We start from the raw sequence: 17,053 nt of genomic DNA, 5'->3' as shown, positions 1-17,053 counted from the left end.
CTACAACTTCCATTTGTAAAGTATGCAACTTCCTAAAATCAAATGGACTTCTCTATTTTGATTACCCTTTGTAGAGGCAAAATGGAATCCTAGTTTTTTCCTGCCCTCTCACACCAGTCACCTGTTCCAGTTTGCTCCTGTACGAAGTGAAGGGCCACATCCAGCAGAGACATTTCCCAGGAAACAGAGCTGCCCCAAGCAGTTGCAGATGCCTGCTGTGGGGCATGTGAGCCCAAGTTTTCAGATTCCACAAGGGTGCTGCTGTTGCATGCTTTGGAAGCCATCAACTGTGCAGTGGCAGTGGGTGGTGAGCTAAGAGTTATTGTCCTTGGCCTGATGTTCTTTTAGTGTGTGCTATGCAGGGCATTGTGCTGGGCTGCGCATGTGTTCTGACACATGCCTTTTCCAAAACTCAGGGGAATTTTACCACATAGAAAACCAACAGAGACTCGTTTGTGCTTAGTAAGGAGAGAGAAAGGAAGTGACAGTATTGCTGCCTTAGCAGCACTGGAAATGTTACAGCCATTTTGAAGTAAAGAATAATTGTCCTTCTAAATCACATTATGCTAAAAGTCAAATGTCACCCTGCCAAACCAGCATTGATGTCATGAGAAAGAAACTAGAATCAGGTGAGTAACTCGTAGCTGCACTTCAGGCTGGGGAGAAGGGTATAAAGGAACATGCTTTCCTCTTCCATTTAGTCTGGGTATTTGTTTTCTGTTACTGGTGGCCCTGCTCTCCCACAGATGTCTAGGCAGTGGTCTGATCTTTTTCTATGACAATTTTTTCCAGAAATCAGGGTAGTATTTCTTTTATTTGGTGTTCTGAAATGGCAGGTTAAACATGCTTGCAATTGCAGAACAATAGAAGAAAACAAACAGATACCCATCTGAACTATGTTACCAAGAAGCCTCATAGCCTAGAGAAACCAAAACTGGTATCTTGCAGCAAGGTGCCTTTAATCCAGGTTTCAAAAAACCTGACATTTAAACCAGGTGTAGTTCATGCTGTGGTTTAATATTTGGTTCCTGAAGCAACATCACTGAGGTGAGCTGCCTGCTTGCAGAGGAATATATTTTGTAATAAACTATTCATCAAAAGTTTGTGCTGAAGAGAGAAACAGCTAACAACTAATACTATGCACAATGTAAGTACTAGTTCTTTTCATTTCTTTTTTTTTTTTTTTTTAAGAAAAATCCTACTGTGTTATTTGCTAGCTTAAAGCCTAAAGAGACTATATTCCACAAAAGAGATGCAAAGAATTAAAGCTGATGGTACACTCAAGTCAGTGCTGGCTAATTGTGTCATCATTCTAAGAGTATTAAAATGCTCATGCATTTTAATGCAGCTTGTTTCATGCAGCTTGAATACACGGGAATTCTGATATATTTGAAAAACTCAGGAAGGAGACAATAGACCAGATTCTTCCCCAGGACTGTGGAGCCAAAATACCCCATAGCTTTCTCTGAATTGCCCTTGATGAAATGAGAAAGCATTTTGTTGACATCCAACAGAGAGAATAAACCAAGACCTAGCCATCTTGTCCATATAACAGACTGCCACAACTGCAAATACTGTACCCCAGTGAGACATACAGAGCAAAGGTGGTTCTTCACTGGAATTCAGTAAGAATCCAAGAGAAAATAAAATCCTCTCAATGTACTCTACACATACACCCTTGTATTTCTGCCATCTGTTGCTAGGCCACTGCTCAGCATCTATGGGAAATGTCAGGTAGTGAGTGCTCTTTTGAACTTAACTGCAGTGAAAAGTTGTGGCTGCAGTCAGTCACCAACCACAGTGGTTCTCAAGGCCTTTGGAGCCTCCCATTCTGCATTCACACTCCCCAGGGGGATGCAGCCCTTCTCCACAAGCATCACCTCTCTTAGTTGCTGCAGTTTCTCCCACCTCAGCCCTCTGAGGGTTTAGAGAAATACGAGTTTTGGTGCACAAATGATGCAAAATTAGCTAAGATCACAGCTTCTTTCTCTAAAATAAGCTCTACAGCATAATATCTTCATGACTGTTGGACAGCAGGGGATCAATCAAACCAGATAATGCTTTACTTTTAGATTAAAAGGTAGATAATACAAACATTATAGACAAGTATTTCCTTAGAAATACTAAGAAAAATATTTTACTTTTGCCCAGCAATGATCCCCCTCCGCAGAATTCTGGACAGGGTATAGAGCCCAGAATTAATATGCCAGCATTGAGTAATCTCCAGAGCTGGAAACCTCCTATGTGAGAGAGCACTCATTCTTGCTGGGCCAGGCAAAGTGTTAAGCCAGGGATATCCAGAGAATGAATACTCTCAGGTCGCTATAGATCTTGAAATGGAGAGGAAAACATCTCTAAAGAGATACCTGGCAGCAAACTACAGGAGGAGAGGAAGGAGACTTAAAAATTAAACCTTTGTTGTCATTTTTTTTCTTCTTTCTTTTTCCTAAGGTCTCAGAACGAAGCTGTTTATTTAGTTCATCCAATACAGGGCAGTTTTGATACTCAAAGAGAAAACTTCTTGAAAGTGATCACCAAGGCTGTCCTATCTCTCCAAACCCAGAATGGCCCGCATCCTTCTGTGTCCCACCTGTCTTTCCCATGAGACACCTTCCAGAAAGCTGGAAGGGAGGAGACCCTGCTCCCAGCAGATGCACGTGTGGGCCAATACAAGGCACAAAGCAGACAGTGTCATCCCTGGAAGAGCAGATAAGGGTAGATGGATGGTTTAGGAGCTCTCATACTGCATTGCTGGGAGAAATGAAGGACGAGCTCTGTACTTGGAGAAGAGCAGAGGCCCAGAATTAAAAAAAAAAAAGTATCCAGAGATGATGTAGGTGTCACACGCTGTTACAGCGGCGAGGGCGCGCTCCCGGCCGAGCGCGGCCTCGAGCGGAGCCAGAGCCGCGGGCGGCGCCGATCCCGATCCCGCCCCGCGCTGGCGCTGGCCCAGGGCCCGGGCCGGCGGGCAGCGGGGCCGCCGGGAAGGAAGGGCCGCCAGGAAGGGCCGCTCGCATCCCCGCCGCAGATGTGCTCCGGGCCCCGAGGAGCAGGTAAGGACAGCCCGGCTTGCGCTGGGGCCGGGGCGCCGGGGGCTGTTCCGAAGCCGCTTTCCATAGGGGCGGCACGGGAGCGGGAGCGGTGCCATGCACCCGACGCAGCCCCGGGCCGAGGCGGCCGTGCCGCGGCCGCCAAGCGCCAGTCCGAATTAGACTGGAGGAGAATTGCTGCTCCAGGGCCCGGGCCGAGAGCCGGGCGCTTCCCTCCCGCTCCGGCGGGCCGCGCATGGCCGGTGCCCCGCTGTGCGTGAGTGCCTGTGGTCGCACTACGGCACATCTCCCGCTGAAACAGCGATTCCTCTCGCACCTGTTCCGGATGTTTCTCACCAGCGAATCTCTCACTTGAGTTCTCAGGTAGCACCAGATTATCAAGAGTGAAGCTCCCCAGCGCTCCCCAGCAATGGCAGGTAAGAGCAAATCCGGGTGAAAATGCTGCTCGCTCCAGCCCTGGACGCTGGGTGCCTCAGGGACGAGGCCTCTGGCCCTTTGGGACATTGAGGTCTTACTTTTCCAAACGACTGAAATTACCTCAGTAAGTGATGCCTTGGAAAACTCCAGTCTCTCCAAACACTCTGCCCAAGTGCCCTCAGCTCCACTGAAATGGAAACAAATCAGCATTTTTGCAGAATCAAACTGAGCACCTTTTGGAGCTTTTGATGTACAGTCACTGAGCTCCATTTGTTGAGATCTGGCAGGAACAGCAAAGTTGTAACTGCTCTTGAAATTCCAGAGTAGGGTGTGGAGCAGATATTTAAAGAGTTTATAGACACATTGAATTTATGATAGCATTTGACCTGCAAGATTTAATAGTCTTTTTTGCATAGCTCTTGTTTCATAGACACTATGTACCCATATCCAGAAGCTGTGCCGCAGAGAAACTGAGTTCAGGAGATGCCTGAGTTTTTGTGTTGGCAGTCAGGAAGCAAGAGCTGCATGTTTTGCAGACCCTGTCATTTTCAATAGTCCCTGTAAATTTCCCTCTCTGGTTATCTATGAACAACAACAACCGCATACTAAATCTTTTCTTTGTGTCACTGATGAATGATTTTTAAGAGAATTATTAAAATTGTTGGACCGATGATCAATAAAACTTTGAGCACACCATGGAGCTCTTTCAGCAGAGCCTTGTTACATGCCTCCCAGATATTTCATACCTACACACCTGCTTGGACACTCAGCTTACCTTGAATACCCTTTGACAACAGTTTGAGATACACATGACAATCTAATCTCTGAGAAAAAAAAAACCCTGTTGCTCTCTACAGAAGTCACTGTGATTATGCTGAAGTGGGACAGGAGCATCTTTAATCTCTACCCCAGTGTTGTAACTTGCACAGCACTGAAATGAAAGATCAGGAAGGGATCCACCACTGCGGTAGGAAGGTGTTCTAACCTCTAAGATGTTGTTTGCATTATACTTTCGGGCAATCTGTCTGGCACTGCTTTTGGGTTGTTCTGGAATCAGAGCAACAGAAATGTTGTCTCGAGAGAAGGGGCTGTGTTGTGCTGATGTAGGGCAGCGTGACCTGCTATGGAACACCCCGTGTGTCCACTGAGTTCCACCTAGGAAAGCCCAGTGTAGCACAGAATTGCTGGGCTGGGCACATGCAGCAGTCAGTGCCTCAGGAGTCACTCAGTGCTGCTGAGCAGGAGTCAAATGCTGCCACTGTCACTCTGCTTTCACTGCTTCTGTGTCCTTGGGAAAAGACACTACAGAAAGAGTGAGGAATGAGCCCAAGCTCTACAAACTGTTCTGCACTTGCCTCCTAGAGTCCAAATGGTCTCCTGGATCTCTTTCTGCCTCCAGGGAAAAAAGTCCTGATAGTCTATGCACATCAAGAGCCCAAGTCCTTCAATGGATCTTTGCTGAAGATTGCTGTGGAAGAGCTGACCAAGCAGGGCTGCAGCGTCACCGTGTCGGATTTATACGCCATGCAGTTTGAGCCCAGAGCAACAAGGAATGACATTGTTGGTAAGCCCAGCCAAAATATGCCTCTCTCAAAAAGCAGTGACTTGTAAGACCCCCTTCAGGTGTCAGAAGGCTGAAAAAAGTCTCCCTGAAATCTTCCCTATGCTGAACAACCCCAACTCTCAGTCAGTCTTGATAGGAGAGGTGCTCCAGCCATCAGATCCTCAAGAGATTAATAAGAAACAAAATTCATTAATAGGAAACTTATTCATAACCAGACATCTGCATTGCTGAAGGTCCACTCCTGAACATGAACTTTGTATCTCAGTGAGATTACAGACAGGAAAAAACACGTTAGCACGTGTCCATAATCAGCCTCTAAAGACCATTTCTCATGGAGAGGAAATGCCTTCAGATGCCCTTCTGGGACTTGCTACAGTTTAGTTCACGAGGCTACAACGGCCCCTGTCTTCTGCTAGAGACTGATGATCTGCTCGTGGAGTCAGTAGAGCTGGCCAATACTGGTTCCCCATCCCTTGGTGAATTTCCCAGTTACAGAGGCAGGAAAGCACCTCCACAGTGCTTACAACTGCAGGATGGCCTCAGTGAGCCCTAAGGCAGAGGCAGAACAATTCACAACATTCTCTTAAATCTTCCACCTGCATCCCCAGAGTCCTGAGGCAAACCTAGGTCCTCATATTGCACTTCCTGTGTCACTACAGCAAGGTGCAGCTTTAGAACGCTGAGATCCTACGTTCCTCTCATTTTTGAAATCAAGCGACCATCAGCTGGGTTGATGATGAATATCATCCAACAAAGACAAGAAAGTAGGAAAAATGGAAAGCAGTAACTCAGTTTAGAACTATGAATGGCAGCCTGCATTCAACTCTTATCTGGCACTGATACTGCACAGGGAGCAAGGAATGACTGTTCAATTCTACCCACAGGTCACCTGCACAACTCAGAAGCGTTCAATTATGGTGTGGAAACCTGGGAGGCTTACAAGAGAGGAGAGTTGTCCAAAGACCTGGTTGAAGAGCAGAAGAAAGTGAAGGAAGCAGACCTGCTGATTTTTCAGGTCATTATTTTAAACAGAATTCAGTTGTGATGTTGACTTTACGTAAATGGTACAGTAAAAACTACAGAGCAGTAGTACAATGATCTGGGTCATTACTACAGCAAATCCACTAATTGAGTAGCACAATGATGCAGGTTGAAACAACAGCAACCCCGGGAACTCTCCAACACTGGGCCAAACTTCCTGATGGATGCACAAAGACATATGTGACCCTGGATGTCAGACAGGCTGGCAGGAAGCAGAGGAAGGATTATTTCCTTGTCAAGGAGCTGGGGATAGCCAGTGAAGTCAGGGAATTGGGCTTTCCCTAGCAGACTGTTCTCATTTGTTGCTGAGTTGCAGAAACATTACTGGGAATTGATAACGGAGCTTTACAGCCCATCTCTATTCTCCACTATGCCAGCTCTGTTCCCAGTGTCTACAGATCCCAAAGTACTGTGAAGGGAAGTAGTAGCCTTACCTTTCTTTGTGTCCCTGTTGGCCTTAGACATGGCTTGGTGGCATCATGTTGGCAGGGTTTGAAAAAAAGTCTTTCCTATGATACCCTGGCATTTGTCAGCAGACTGTCAGATCAGAACTGATCACCAGATGTCAATCCTGCTAATAACATATTCGTTTCTGTTGCATTTCAGCCATAGGAGACATGACTCTGTACAGTCTTAAATCTGAATAAAATGGCACCCTCCAATTAATCATATTCCAACTTTATTCTGGATGGAAGCCCTCACATACACCACAATGTTGGTGTGCTGTAGATGCTCGGGTCTGGCCCTATGCTTTACCACAAACAGAAAGCACTTCAGCTTCTTTTGCCAGGCGCTGTTACTACCTCTACTGACAGAGAGCTGGAGAAGGTACATACAGGATCTGAGGACAGGATTTGTCCTACAAACCCAGCCTAAGGGTGGCCCAGACTCTCTGTGCTAACCAGATCATTTTCTCTTTGCCTAGTTTCCCTTGTTTTGGTTCAACATGCCTGCAATCCTGAAGGGCTGGATGGACAGAGTCTTGGTCCAAGGCTTTGCTTATGATTTGTCAAAGGTTTATGATGGTGGTTTGCTCCAGGTATGTTTTTGGAATTGTTTTATTAAGGTCAAGGCTTGCACCATGTTCAATGGGCCTTGTTCACTCTTCTATTGTAGTTGTTTAGAGCTCTCACTTTATACTATGTTGAAGTATTCTATCAGCCCTGCTTCACACAAGGGTGTCAGACACATAATTAATTCATTTCCTTTAACCTATCTCTTCCCAAAGACACACTGTCCACTGTCTAATTGTATGACACCAATCTTTGCCTCAGAACTGCCAGTTCATGTAAGGCCTGGGAAAGAAGAAGTCACCCTCATCCCTAGAAATCCATGCTGTCCCGGTTTACCTGAATATCTCTTGAACCATTAAGGCACTCTTCTTTAAATATGTCTTAATTAACCATGACTTTCCTAATTCTAGGACAAGTTATCCCTGTTTTCTTTCACCACGGGAGGAAGCCAAGAGATGTATTCAAAAGAAGGTATCGGTGGTGATATTCGCTATGTCCTGTGGCCCATGCAGGTAAAATATATGAACATTTGGTTGTTGTCTACATAATTTCTTATCATTCCAGATATTTTTAACAATTGCTTTATTGGTTTTTTTTTAATATGAAATATAATACTTAATAGTCAAGTTGTCAGTTCCAAGGATCTGCAGGTTGTAAACTGTTACCTAAAATCCTGGAACTACTTTAAAAGTCCACTGACTTTTAAAGTGAAGTCCACTGACTTTTAAAGTTGCTTTGTCCCCCTTCCTCCAGATTAGAATGTAGAGAAAGCTTAACACTATCAGCCTTTTCAATTTCCCTGCTATTACAGGATTTCCTTTAGCTCAGCCTTGCAGGATTTCTGTTCCTCATGGTTTCCAAATTCATGTAGGATGCAGGGCAGGAGGGGAGCCACACATTACCCTCGCAGTAACAGTCAACACACAAAGTTAGCATTCCTCTTCTAATTACTACTCTTTTTTCAGAAGTACCCAGCATGGTTTGGGAAATATAGGTGGTAAGGCAACTTTTGCCAGGTTCTTCCTGATACAATACAAGAGATGAGCCAAAATTCCATGGTCTCCTCCCCATGCAGTTACCAGCTGCCTGCTCTGTGGAGATGTCCAATTGCAGAGCTTGCAGATCAACATGGCAAAAAAGTGAAACACAACTCTAAATTCGGAAACACACAGAGAGAAAATGGCAAGTTCAGCTGATTCCACAGGTACTGGTCTTCCTACAGTATCCTTTGGCTAAGCCAGAGGCAAAAAGTTTAAAAAAACCCATTTTAGATGTAGATGTGGAACACTGCAGTTAAGAGACCCATCTGAGGAGTTTCAAACTGAACAATGAACATCGGGCCTCCTGTGATCCTTGCAAACTGAACAGTGAACAGCTGCCAAATAGGGCAATTCAGTGGGATTAACAGCAGTTAAAAATAAATTCCCCAGAGCAGAGTAAATGAAGTTGCCCTTTCAGTATCTTGTGTGCTATTCTGCTGAATGCCTTCAATAGTGACTGCCTAGATAGGTGGTGAACTTCTGTAATTTATTTGCCTTCTCCTGATAAATGCACAGGTTTAGAGAACCTGGCTGATATCGGATCAGAGAAACAGAACAGATCTGAATCTTCCATGCTCTTCATATGAAAGTAAGAGTAAATATTTCCTGAGGCTTTTTTTTTTTTTTTTTAATCCAGCATGGAATCATGCACTTCTGTGGTGTCAAAGTCCTTGAACCTCACATCTGTTATGCTCCAGAGAATGTCTCTGAGGAGAAGAGGAAGGAGATGCTGGCTGCCTGGACCCAGCGTCTGAAGACTCTTTGGAAGGAAGAACCCATAGACTGCTCTCCTGAGTGGTATTTCAAGTAGTGTTCAGGTGCAAGACTACAAGATTTTTTTTTCTCCATTATTTTTGATGCTCTGTCTAAATACCTGAACACTAATCTCCTAATTCAAATCAAATTGATTTTAAGAATCTTGAATACCACATCTAGCAGTTTAACTGACAACACAGCATTTATCTTCAGTGATTCCCAAGGGATTCCCTTCAAGGATGGGTGCAAAACTCTTTGTGTTGTTCTCCTTGCTCACATGAACAGTGTCATCCTGCCTCCTTATGGTTGATAACTCACGTGATATTTCATGGCAGATTATACCATTGTTGCTTGTGAAACAGTATGTGGCCAAGTTTATTTTAACACTTTTTGTACCAGTTGCCACTCTTTTTTCCTTTGCCAGGGAATATGGTGCCCATACTCAACCTTTAAAAGCCCAAGATGGATTGTGATAGTGCTACACTTGTCCCTTGGAGCAACAAAACCAGATCATGAGTAGTGTTGCAAAAGGATGTATCATTGCACAGTGTCTTAAACAGCTGGAAAGCCTTGTGGGCAGCCCTAGGCTTCTCCAGATCCTATCTATATAGCAATATTAAAGGTATGACAGGTACTAGAAAAGGGAAAAATTAAATATGTATGTAGTGATATGTGTATGAATTACCTTCCTTTGTAGACTACAGCTCCCATTTGTAAAGCATGCATCTTCCCAAGGTAGAGAGAAAAAGGAATCCTGTCTGTTGCCTGCCCCCTCACACCAGTCAGTGTTGGTGTTTGAGTCTGGAGGGTGTTTGCTTCCCCTCCAGCATCAGCATCGATGAGATCCTTGGAGATCTCCAGCACCAGTAGTTAGTGAGGCAGAGCACTAACCCGAAAACCTGCAGGTCCACTGTGTGTCTATGGGTCATGATCTATGGAACAAATTATTTGTCTGGCTCTTAATATCCAGGATTTTTACCTGGAACTGTGGCAGGATTATTTTTGTGCTTTAGAGTTGTTAACCCTAATTGGGCATATGGGAAGGGGTGGGTTTCTCACTTAGCTACTGAATTTCTTGCTTTGACCAGCTCACCTAACTGCTGCCTTTGCACTTTGATATTAAAAGAATGTGGCCTCCATAAGAACCCATCCCCTGAGTCCCTGCCAAATGACACCTAGACCTCTGTGCATCTGCCATACCTGCTTTGTGGCAGTCTTGTCACACCCCAGCCTTATGGTTCCTTAGGGACTAATTGGATAATAAACATGCTGAGTCCAATCTCTGGAGGCTCAGTGTAAGCTGATAGACCCGACTGGAAAATGCCACCATGGAAAGGGTCAGTCTTCCTGTTTGCTCCCATATGAAGGGCCACATCCAGCAGAGACATTTCCCAGGAAGCAGAGCTGCCCCAAGCTGTTGCAGATGTCTAATGTGGGGCATGTGAGCCAGAGTCTTTAGGTTGCAGAAGCAGGAAATTTGCTTTGGCTCAACAGCTCTGTTATAGGAAAAGGAAAGTGAAAGGGAATAAGGAAGACAGTGTTACACACCTAAGTTGTGGAGAAAGCAGATTCACACTTTAAAGACTTAAGGAGAACAACTTAAAGTTACTGAGAGAAATCTGAGCACAAATTTTAAAATTGCATAGAAGAGAAGTCATCCTTCTATTCACTGTGTTCAATTAGCAGACTACTCAGGAAAGAAGGGAATTGAGGTAAAAGCAGAAGTTCCAATGTCAAACCAACATTATTGCTTTGGATCAACTGCAGAGCTTAGTGGGGTTAACTATTAGATGAAGAGCCAGACTGCCCTGTATGTTGAGGATACTGTGCTTGACACTATCTGGCAGACACATGCCAGCTCCCACACATATGGTAGCACTAAATTTTAATAAGTTGGTTGAGATTTTTAGTACAAAGTATGTGGATGGTTGAGATTAATGCAAGTTCAGTTAAAGTTAAAAGAAAACTAATAGGCTTATTAAATTCCCATTAATGCTAAAATTGAAGACTTCCACCCAGATAAGTTCATTATTGAGAAAAGCACTAAAAATGTACCAATCTTTTTGTCCATTTCAATATAATCTTTCCTTCTCCTCAATCAGAATTAAGATATTTCTCTGTAAATTCAAGTTGCATTTCTGGATCAGTTTATTTTCCCTATTCATTTAATGAAGGAATGTCAAAACTGGTAATGCCAACCTCTAAGCACATAAAAATAAATGACAAACAAACCTCTTTCTTTGTGTAGTGCTTGTTGGCAAATCACCACTGAATGAGACTGACAAGTTTTTAACCAAGCAATTCTAATAAATTCAGCCATCTCTCTTCCCATCTTTAAACCACACCTTTGGCCCCATACACAATGCAAAGCTAAACAGCAGAAAAATCAAACCAGACAAACCAACTAACCATAGAAAGAAAAAAAAACCCTCAGAAGTCAAATGTTATGAAAAAATTTCTGTGATGTTTGGGTTTGTAGAAGATCGAAACTGCACAGTTGGCCCACCAGAGATACCATGTCTATATTTGCATTTGCTTTATTTACCTGACAAATGTCCCAGACTCTCTGGACTGCAGGTTCAATAATGCTCTCCTTGTGATACCTCACAGTGTGGATGGACACAAAATTGCTGCATTGAAACTACAGTGAGCTCAGTGTGACAATTCAGCTTTTGGTCCTGAGTCTCCTCTTTACAGTAAGTGTGATCAGCCCTTGCATCAGGAGCTGTCAGAGCATTAAACTCCAGTTCTGTCTCAATGTCAGCTGATCCAGCATGGGTTGAAAACAGGAATGTGCTGGTCCTGCATCAGTTCTACTCCTTCCACTGTCATCTTCTATTTTTTTTTTCAAAATCCTAGAAAGGAGCTGTTTATTCAGTTTGCCCATCATAGGGCAGTTTTGATACTCAGATAGAAAGCTTGTCCTTGAAAGTGATCACCAAGGCTGTCCTATCTCTCCAAAGCCACAGCTGCTCGCATCCTTCTGTATCCCACCTGTCTTTCCCATGAGACAACTTCAGAAAGCTGGAAGGGAGGAGACCCTGCTCCCAGCAGATGCACGTGTGGGCCAATACAAGGCACAAAGCAGACAGTGTCATCCCTGGAAGAGCAGATAAGGGTAGATGGATGGTTTAGGAGCTTTGATACAATACTGCATTGTTGACCATCAAAGAAAGAAATTAAAAACATAATTGTGGGCTGCTGCTGCCCTACCACATTGATATGCCACTGCTCTTCTGTCACTGCCACTTGACAGCAGCATAGGGAATGCAACAGTTTTCAAGAATGCGAAAAATCATGGCAAAGACGTTAGACACTCATTATCACCAAACTTTTCAAAGATGAATGGCAAAGGGATGGCCCTTATGTAAAGAAGCTGTGTTAACTACACACCTGACATCCAGAGGAGGCTGAACTACATGATTTAAGGTGATTCTTTTGGTCATGTATTCCTGCAACTATCCCCAGGACTGTAATCTGTGTTAGTAACTCTGTTGACAAACCAAATCCTGCCTCGGGCCTTCCTGAACAAAAAAAAAAAAAAAAAAAAAAATCCACACATATCCAGTGCTAAATATTCCATAGACAAAGGCATTTCCAACATGCCTTGAAGTGTCACACTGCTCTCAGAATCAATAGCATCGCCAGATTTTCAAGGCTCATAATGCCCAGAGAGTTCAGGCAGTGACAGCATTACGGTGTGGCACTGGTCGGACTGCCCAGATAGCTCGACAGGTGACAGAGTTACGGTGCAGCATAGATCGCAGCTCCCAAAGAGATGGAGCAGCGGTAGAGTCAAGATGGGACACTGATCCTAGTGCCCTGAAGGTTGAGGCAGCAACAGAGCCACAGTCTAGGAGGGACTGGTGTGCCCAGAGACGTCAGGAACAGACAAAGGCACTTCTTGGGAAAAATCATAGTGCCCAGACAGCTGAGGCCGGGATAGACCCTGTGTGCCACCAATCGCAGTGCCCAGAGAGCACAGGCAGTGACAGATACTCTGGCGCCACCGATGCCAGTGCCCGGAGGGCTGTAGCAGCGACAGAGTCGCGGTGTAGCACTGATCGGAGTGCCCAGAGAGCTGAGGCAGTGACAAAGTCATGGTATGGCTCGTAGATCGTAGCTCGTACATCGAAGCTCGTACATCGTACTCGTACATCGTACATCATAGATCATAGCGCCCAGAGAGCTCAGGCAGTGACAGATTATCTGGCGGCAGCGATCGCAGAGCCTGGAAGGCTGAAGCAGCGACAGAGGAACGGTGTAGCACTAATCGGAGTGCCCCGAAAGCTCAGGCACTGACAAAGTCATAGTGTGGCTCATAGCTCGTACATCGTAGCTTGTGGATCGTAGCTCGTAGCGCCAAGAGAGCTCAGGCAGTGACAGATTCGCAGGCGGCAGCGATCAGGGTGCCCAGAGCGCTGAGGAAGCGACAAAGTCGCTTCTTGGCAATTCTCGTAGTGCACAGAGAGGTGAGGCAGTGACAGAGTCGCGGTGTGGCACCGATGGCAGTGCTCAGAGAGCTCAGGCAGTGACAAAGTCATGGTGTGCCTCGTTCATCGTACATCGTAGCTCGTACATCGTAGCTCCTACATCGTGCTCGTACATGGTGCTCGTACATCGTACATCGTCGCTCGTAGCGGCCAGAGAGCTCAGGCAGTGACAGATTCTCAGGCGGCAGCGATCAGGGTGCCCAGAGCGCTGAGGAAGCGACGAAGTCGCTTCTTGGCAATTGTCGTAATTCCCAGAGATGTCAGGCAGTGATAGAGGCGCGGTGTGGCACCGATGGCAGTGCTCAGAGAGCTCAGGCAGGGACACAGTCTGAAGCGGCACCGATGGCAGTGCTCAGAGAGCTCAGGCAGTGACAGATTCGCAGGCGGCAGCGATCAGGGTGCCCAGAGGGCTGAGGAAGCGACGAAGTCGCTTCTTGGCAATTCTCGTAGTGCCCAGAGAGGCGAGGCAGTGACAGAGTCGCGATGTGGCACCGATGGCAGTGCTCAGAGAGCTCAGACAGTAACAAAGTCATGGTGTGCCTCGTACATCGTAGCTCGTACATCGTAGCTCCTACATCGTGCTCGTACATGGTGCTCGTACATCGTACATCGTCGCTCGTAGCGGCCAGAGAGCTCAGGCAGTGACAGATTCTCAGGCGGCAGCGATCAGGGTGCCCAGAGCGCTGAGGAAGCGACAAAGTAGCTTCTTGGCAATTCTCGTAATTCCCAGAGATGTCAGGCAGTGATAGAGCCGCGGTGTGGCACCGATGGCAGTGCTCAGAGAGCTCAGGCAGTGACAATGTCATGGTGTGCCTCGTTCATCGTACATCGTAGCTCCTACATCGTGCTCGTACATGGTGCTCGTACATCGTACATCGTCGTTCGTAGCGGCCAGAGAGCTCAGGCAGTGACAGATTCGCAGGGGGCAGCGATCAGGGTGCCCAGAGCGCTGAGTAAGCGACAAAGCCGCTTCTTGGCAATTCTCGTAGTGCACAGAGAGGTGAGGCACTGACAGAGTCGCGGTGTGGCACCGATGGCAGTGCTCAGAGAGCTCAGGCAGGGACACAGTCTGAAGCGGCACCGATGGCAGTGCTCAGAGAGCTCAGGCAGTGACAGATTCGCAGGCGGCAGCGATCAGGGTGCCCAGAGGGCTGAGGAAGCGACGAAGTCGCTTCTTGGCAATTCTCGTAGTGCCCAGAGAGCCGAGGCAGTGACAGAGTCGCGATGTGGCACCGATGGCAGTGCTCAGAGAGCTCAGGCAGTGACAAAGTCATGGTGTGCCTCGTTCATCGTACATCGTGCTCGTACATCGTCGCTCCTACATCGTACATCGTCGCTCGTAGCGTCCAGAGAGCTCAGGCAGTGACAGATTCTCAGGCGGCAGCGATCAGGGTGCCCAGAGCGCTGAGGAAGCGACAAAGCCGCTTCTTGGCAATTCTCGTAATTCCCAGAGATGTCAGGCAGTGACAGAGTCGCGGTGTGGCACCGATGGCAGTGCTCAGAGAGCTCAGGCAGTGACAAAGTCATGGTGTGCCTCGTTCATCGTACATCGTAGCTCGTACATCGTAGCTCGTACATCGTGCTCGTACATCGTACATCGTCGCTCGTAGCGGCCAGAGAGCTCAGGCAGTGACAGATTCGCAGGCAGCAGCGATCAGGGTGCCCAGAGCGCTGAGGAAGCGACAAAGCCGCTTCTTGGCAATTCTCGTAGTGCACAGAGAGGTGAGGCAGTGAGAGAGCCGAGGTGTGGCACCGACCGCAGTGCCCGGAGAGCTCAGGCAGGGACAAAGTCATGGTGTGCCTCGTTCATCGTACATCGTGCTCGTACATCGTAGCTCCTACATCGTGCTCGTACATGGTGCTCGTACATCGTACATCGTCGCTCGTAGCGGCCAGAGAGCTCAGGCAGTGACAGATTCTCAGGCGGCAGCGATCAGGGTGCCCAGAGCGCTGAGGAAGCGACAAAGCCGCTTCTTGGCAATTCTCGTAGTGCACAGAGAGGTGAGGCACTGACAGAGTCGCGGTGTGGCACCGATGGCAGTGCCAAGAGAGCTCAGGCAGGGACACAGTCTGAAGCGGCACCGATGGCAGTGCTCAGAGAGCTCAGGCAGTGACAGATTCGCAGGCGGCAGCGATCAGGGTGCCCAGAGGGCTGAGGAAGCGACGAAGTCGCTTCTTGGCAATTCTCGTAGTGCCCAGAGAGGCGAGGCAGTGACAGAGTCGCGATGTGGCACCGATGGCAGTGCTGAGAGAGCTCAGGCAGTGACAAAGTCATGGTGTGCCTCGTTCATCGTACATCGTGCTCGTACATCGTAGCTCCTACATCGTGCTCGTACATCGTGCTCGTACATCGTACATCGTCGCTCGTAGCGGCCAGAGAGCTCAGGCAGTGACAGATTCTCAGGCGGCAGCGATCAGGGTGCCCAGAGCGCTGAGGAAGCGACAAAGCCGCTTCTTGGCAATTCTCGTAGTGCACAGAGAGGTGAGGCACTGACAGAGTCGCGGTGTGGCACCGATGGCAGTGCCAAGAGAGCTCAGGCAGGGACACAGTCTGAAGCGGCACCGATGGCAGTGCTCAGAGAGCTCAGGCAGTGACAGATTCGCAGGCGGCAGCGATCAGGGTGCCCAGAGGGCTGAGGAAGCGACGAAGTCGCTTCTTGGCAATTCTCGTAGTGCCCAGAGAGGCGAGGCAGTGACAGAGTCGCGATGTGGCACCGATGGCAGTGCTGAGAGAGCTCAGGCAGTGACAAAGTCATGGTGTGCCTCGTTCATCGTACATCGTGCTCGTACATCGTAGCTCCTACATCGTGCTCGTACATCGTGCTCGTACATCGTACATCGTCGCTCGTAGCGGCCAGAGAGCTCAGGCAGTGACAGATTCTCAGGCGGCAGCGATCAGGGTGCCCAGAGCGCTGAGGAAGCGACAAAGCCGCTTCTTGGCAATTCTCGTAGTGCACAGAGAGGTGAGGCACTGACAGAGTCGCGGTGTGGCACCGATGGCAGTGCTCAGAGAGCTCAGGCAGGGACACAGTCTGAAGCGGCACCGATGGCAGTGCTCAGAGAGCTCAGGCAGTGACAGATTCGCAGGCGGCAGCGATCAGGGTGCCCAGAGGGCTGAGGAAGCGACGAAGTCGCTTCTTGGCAATTCTCGTAGTGCCCAGAGAGGCGAGGCAGTGACAGAGTCGCGATGTGGCACCGATGGCAGTGCTGAGAGAGCTCAGGCAGTGACAAAGTCATGGTGTGCCTCGTTCATCGTACATCGTGCTCGTACATCGTAGCTCCTACATCGTGCTCGTACATGGTGCTCGTACAGCGTACATCGTCGCTCGTAGCGGCCAGAGAGCTCAGGCAGTGACAGATTCTCAGGCGGCAGCGATCAGGGTGCCCAGGGTGCTGAGGAAGCGACGAAGACGCTTCTTGGCAATTCTCTTAATTCCCAGAGTTGTCAGGCAGTGATAGAGCCGCGGTGTGGCACCGATGGCAGTGCTCAGAGAGCTCAGGCAGGGACACAGTCTGAAGCGGCACCGATGGCAGTGCTCAGAGAGCTCAGGCAGTGACAGATTCGCAGGCGGCAGCGATCAGGGTGCCCAGAGGGCTGAGGAAGCGACGAAGTCGCTTCTTGGCAATTCTCGTAGTGCACAGAGAGGCGAGGCAGTGACAGAGTCGCGATGTGGCACCG

General features: G+C 47.8%; 1 protein-coding gene across 2 annotated transcripts; it reads left to right on the top strand.

Annotated features, from left to right (window-relative positions):
* Positions 1–2,944: 2,944 nt before the first annotated feature.
* LOC128797810 (ribosyldihydronicotinamide dehydrogenase [quinone]-like) lies at positions 2,945–11,116 on the top strand. Of its 2 annotated transcripts, none has more exons than XM_053960709.1 (7): positions 2,945–3,053; positions 3,414–3,466; positions 4,830–5,031; positions 5,916–6,046; positions 6,998–7,111; positions 7,496–7,597; positions 8,763–11,116. In XM_053960709.1, the coding sequence occupies exons 1-7, from the start codon at positions 3,029–3,031 to the stop codon at positions 8,934–8,936; spliced, it is 801 nt and encodes a 266-aa protein (XP_053816684.1). In that variant the 5' UTR covers positions 2,945–3,028; the 3' UTR covers positions 8,937–11,116. The 2 variants fall into 2 exon arrangements, with proteins under 2 accessions (XP_053816684.1, XP_053816692.1); XM_053960717.1 differs by having other exon boundaries at positions 3,018–3,053; positions 4,867–5,031.
* Positions 11,117–17,053: the final 5,937 nt, after the last annotated feature.

The sequence above is a fragment of the Vidua chalybeata genome, chromosome 1 (genome assembly GCF_026979565.1).
Source record: "Vidua chalybeata isolate OUT-0048 chromosome 1, bVidCha1 merged haplotype, whole genome shotgun sequence".
NCBI classification, from domain to species: Eukaryota; Metazoa; Chordata; class Aves; order Passeriformes; family Viduidae; genus Vidua; species Vidua chalybeata.
Note: the sequence above shows the minus strand (reverse complement) of the source record. Positions and strands in the feature narration are given on the sequence as shown.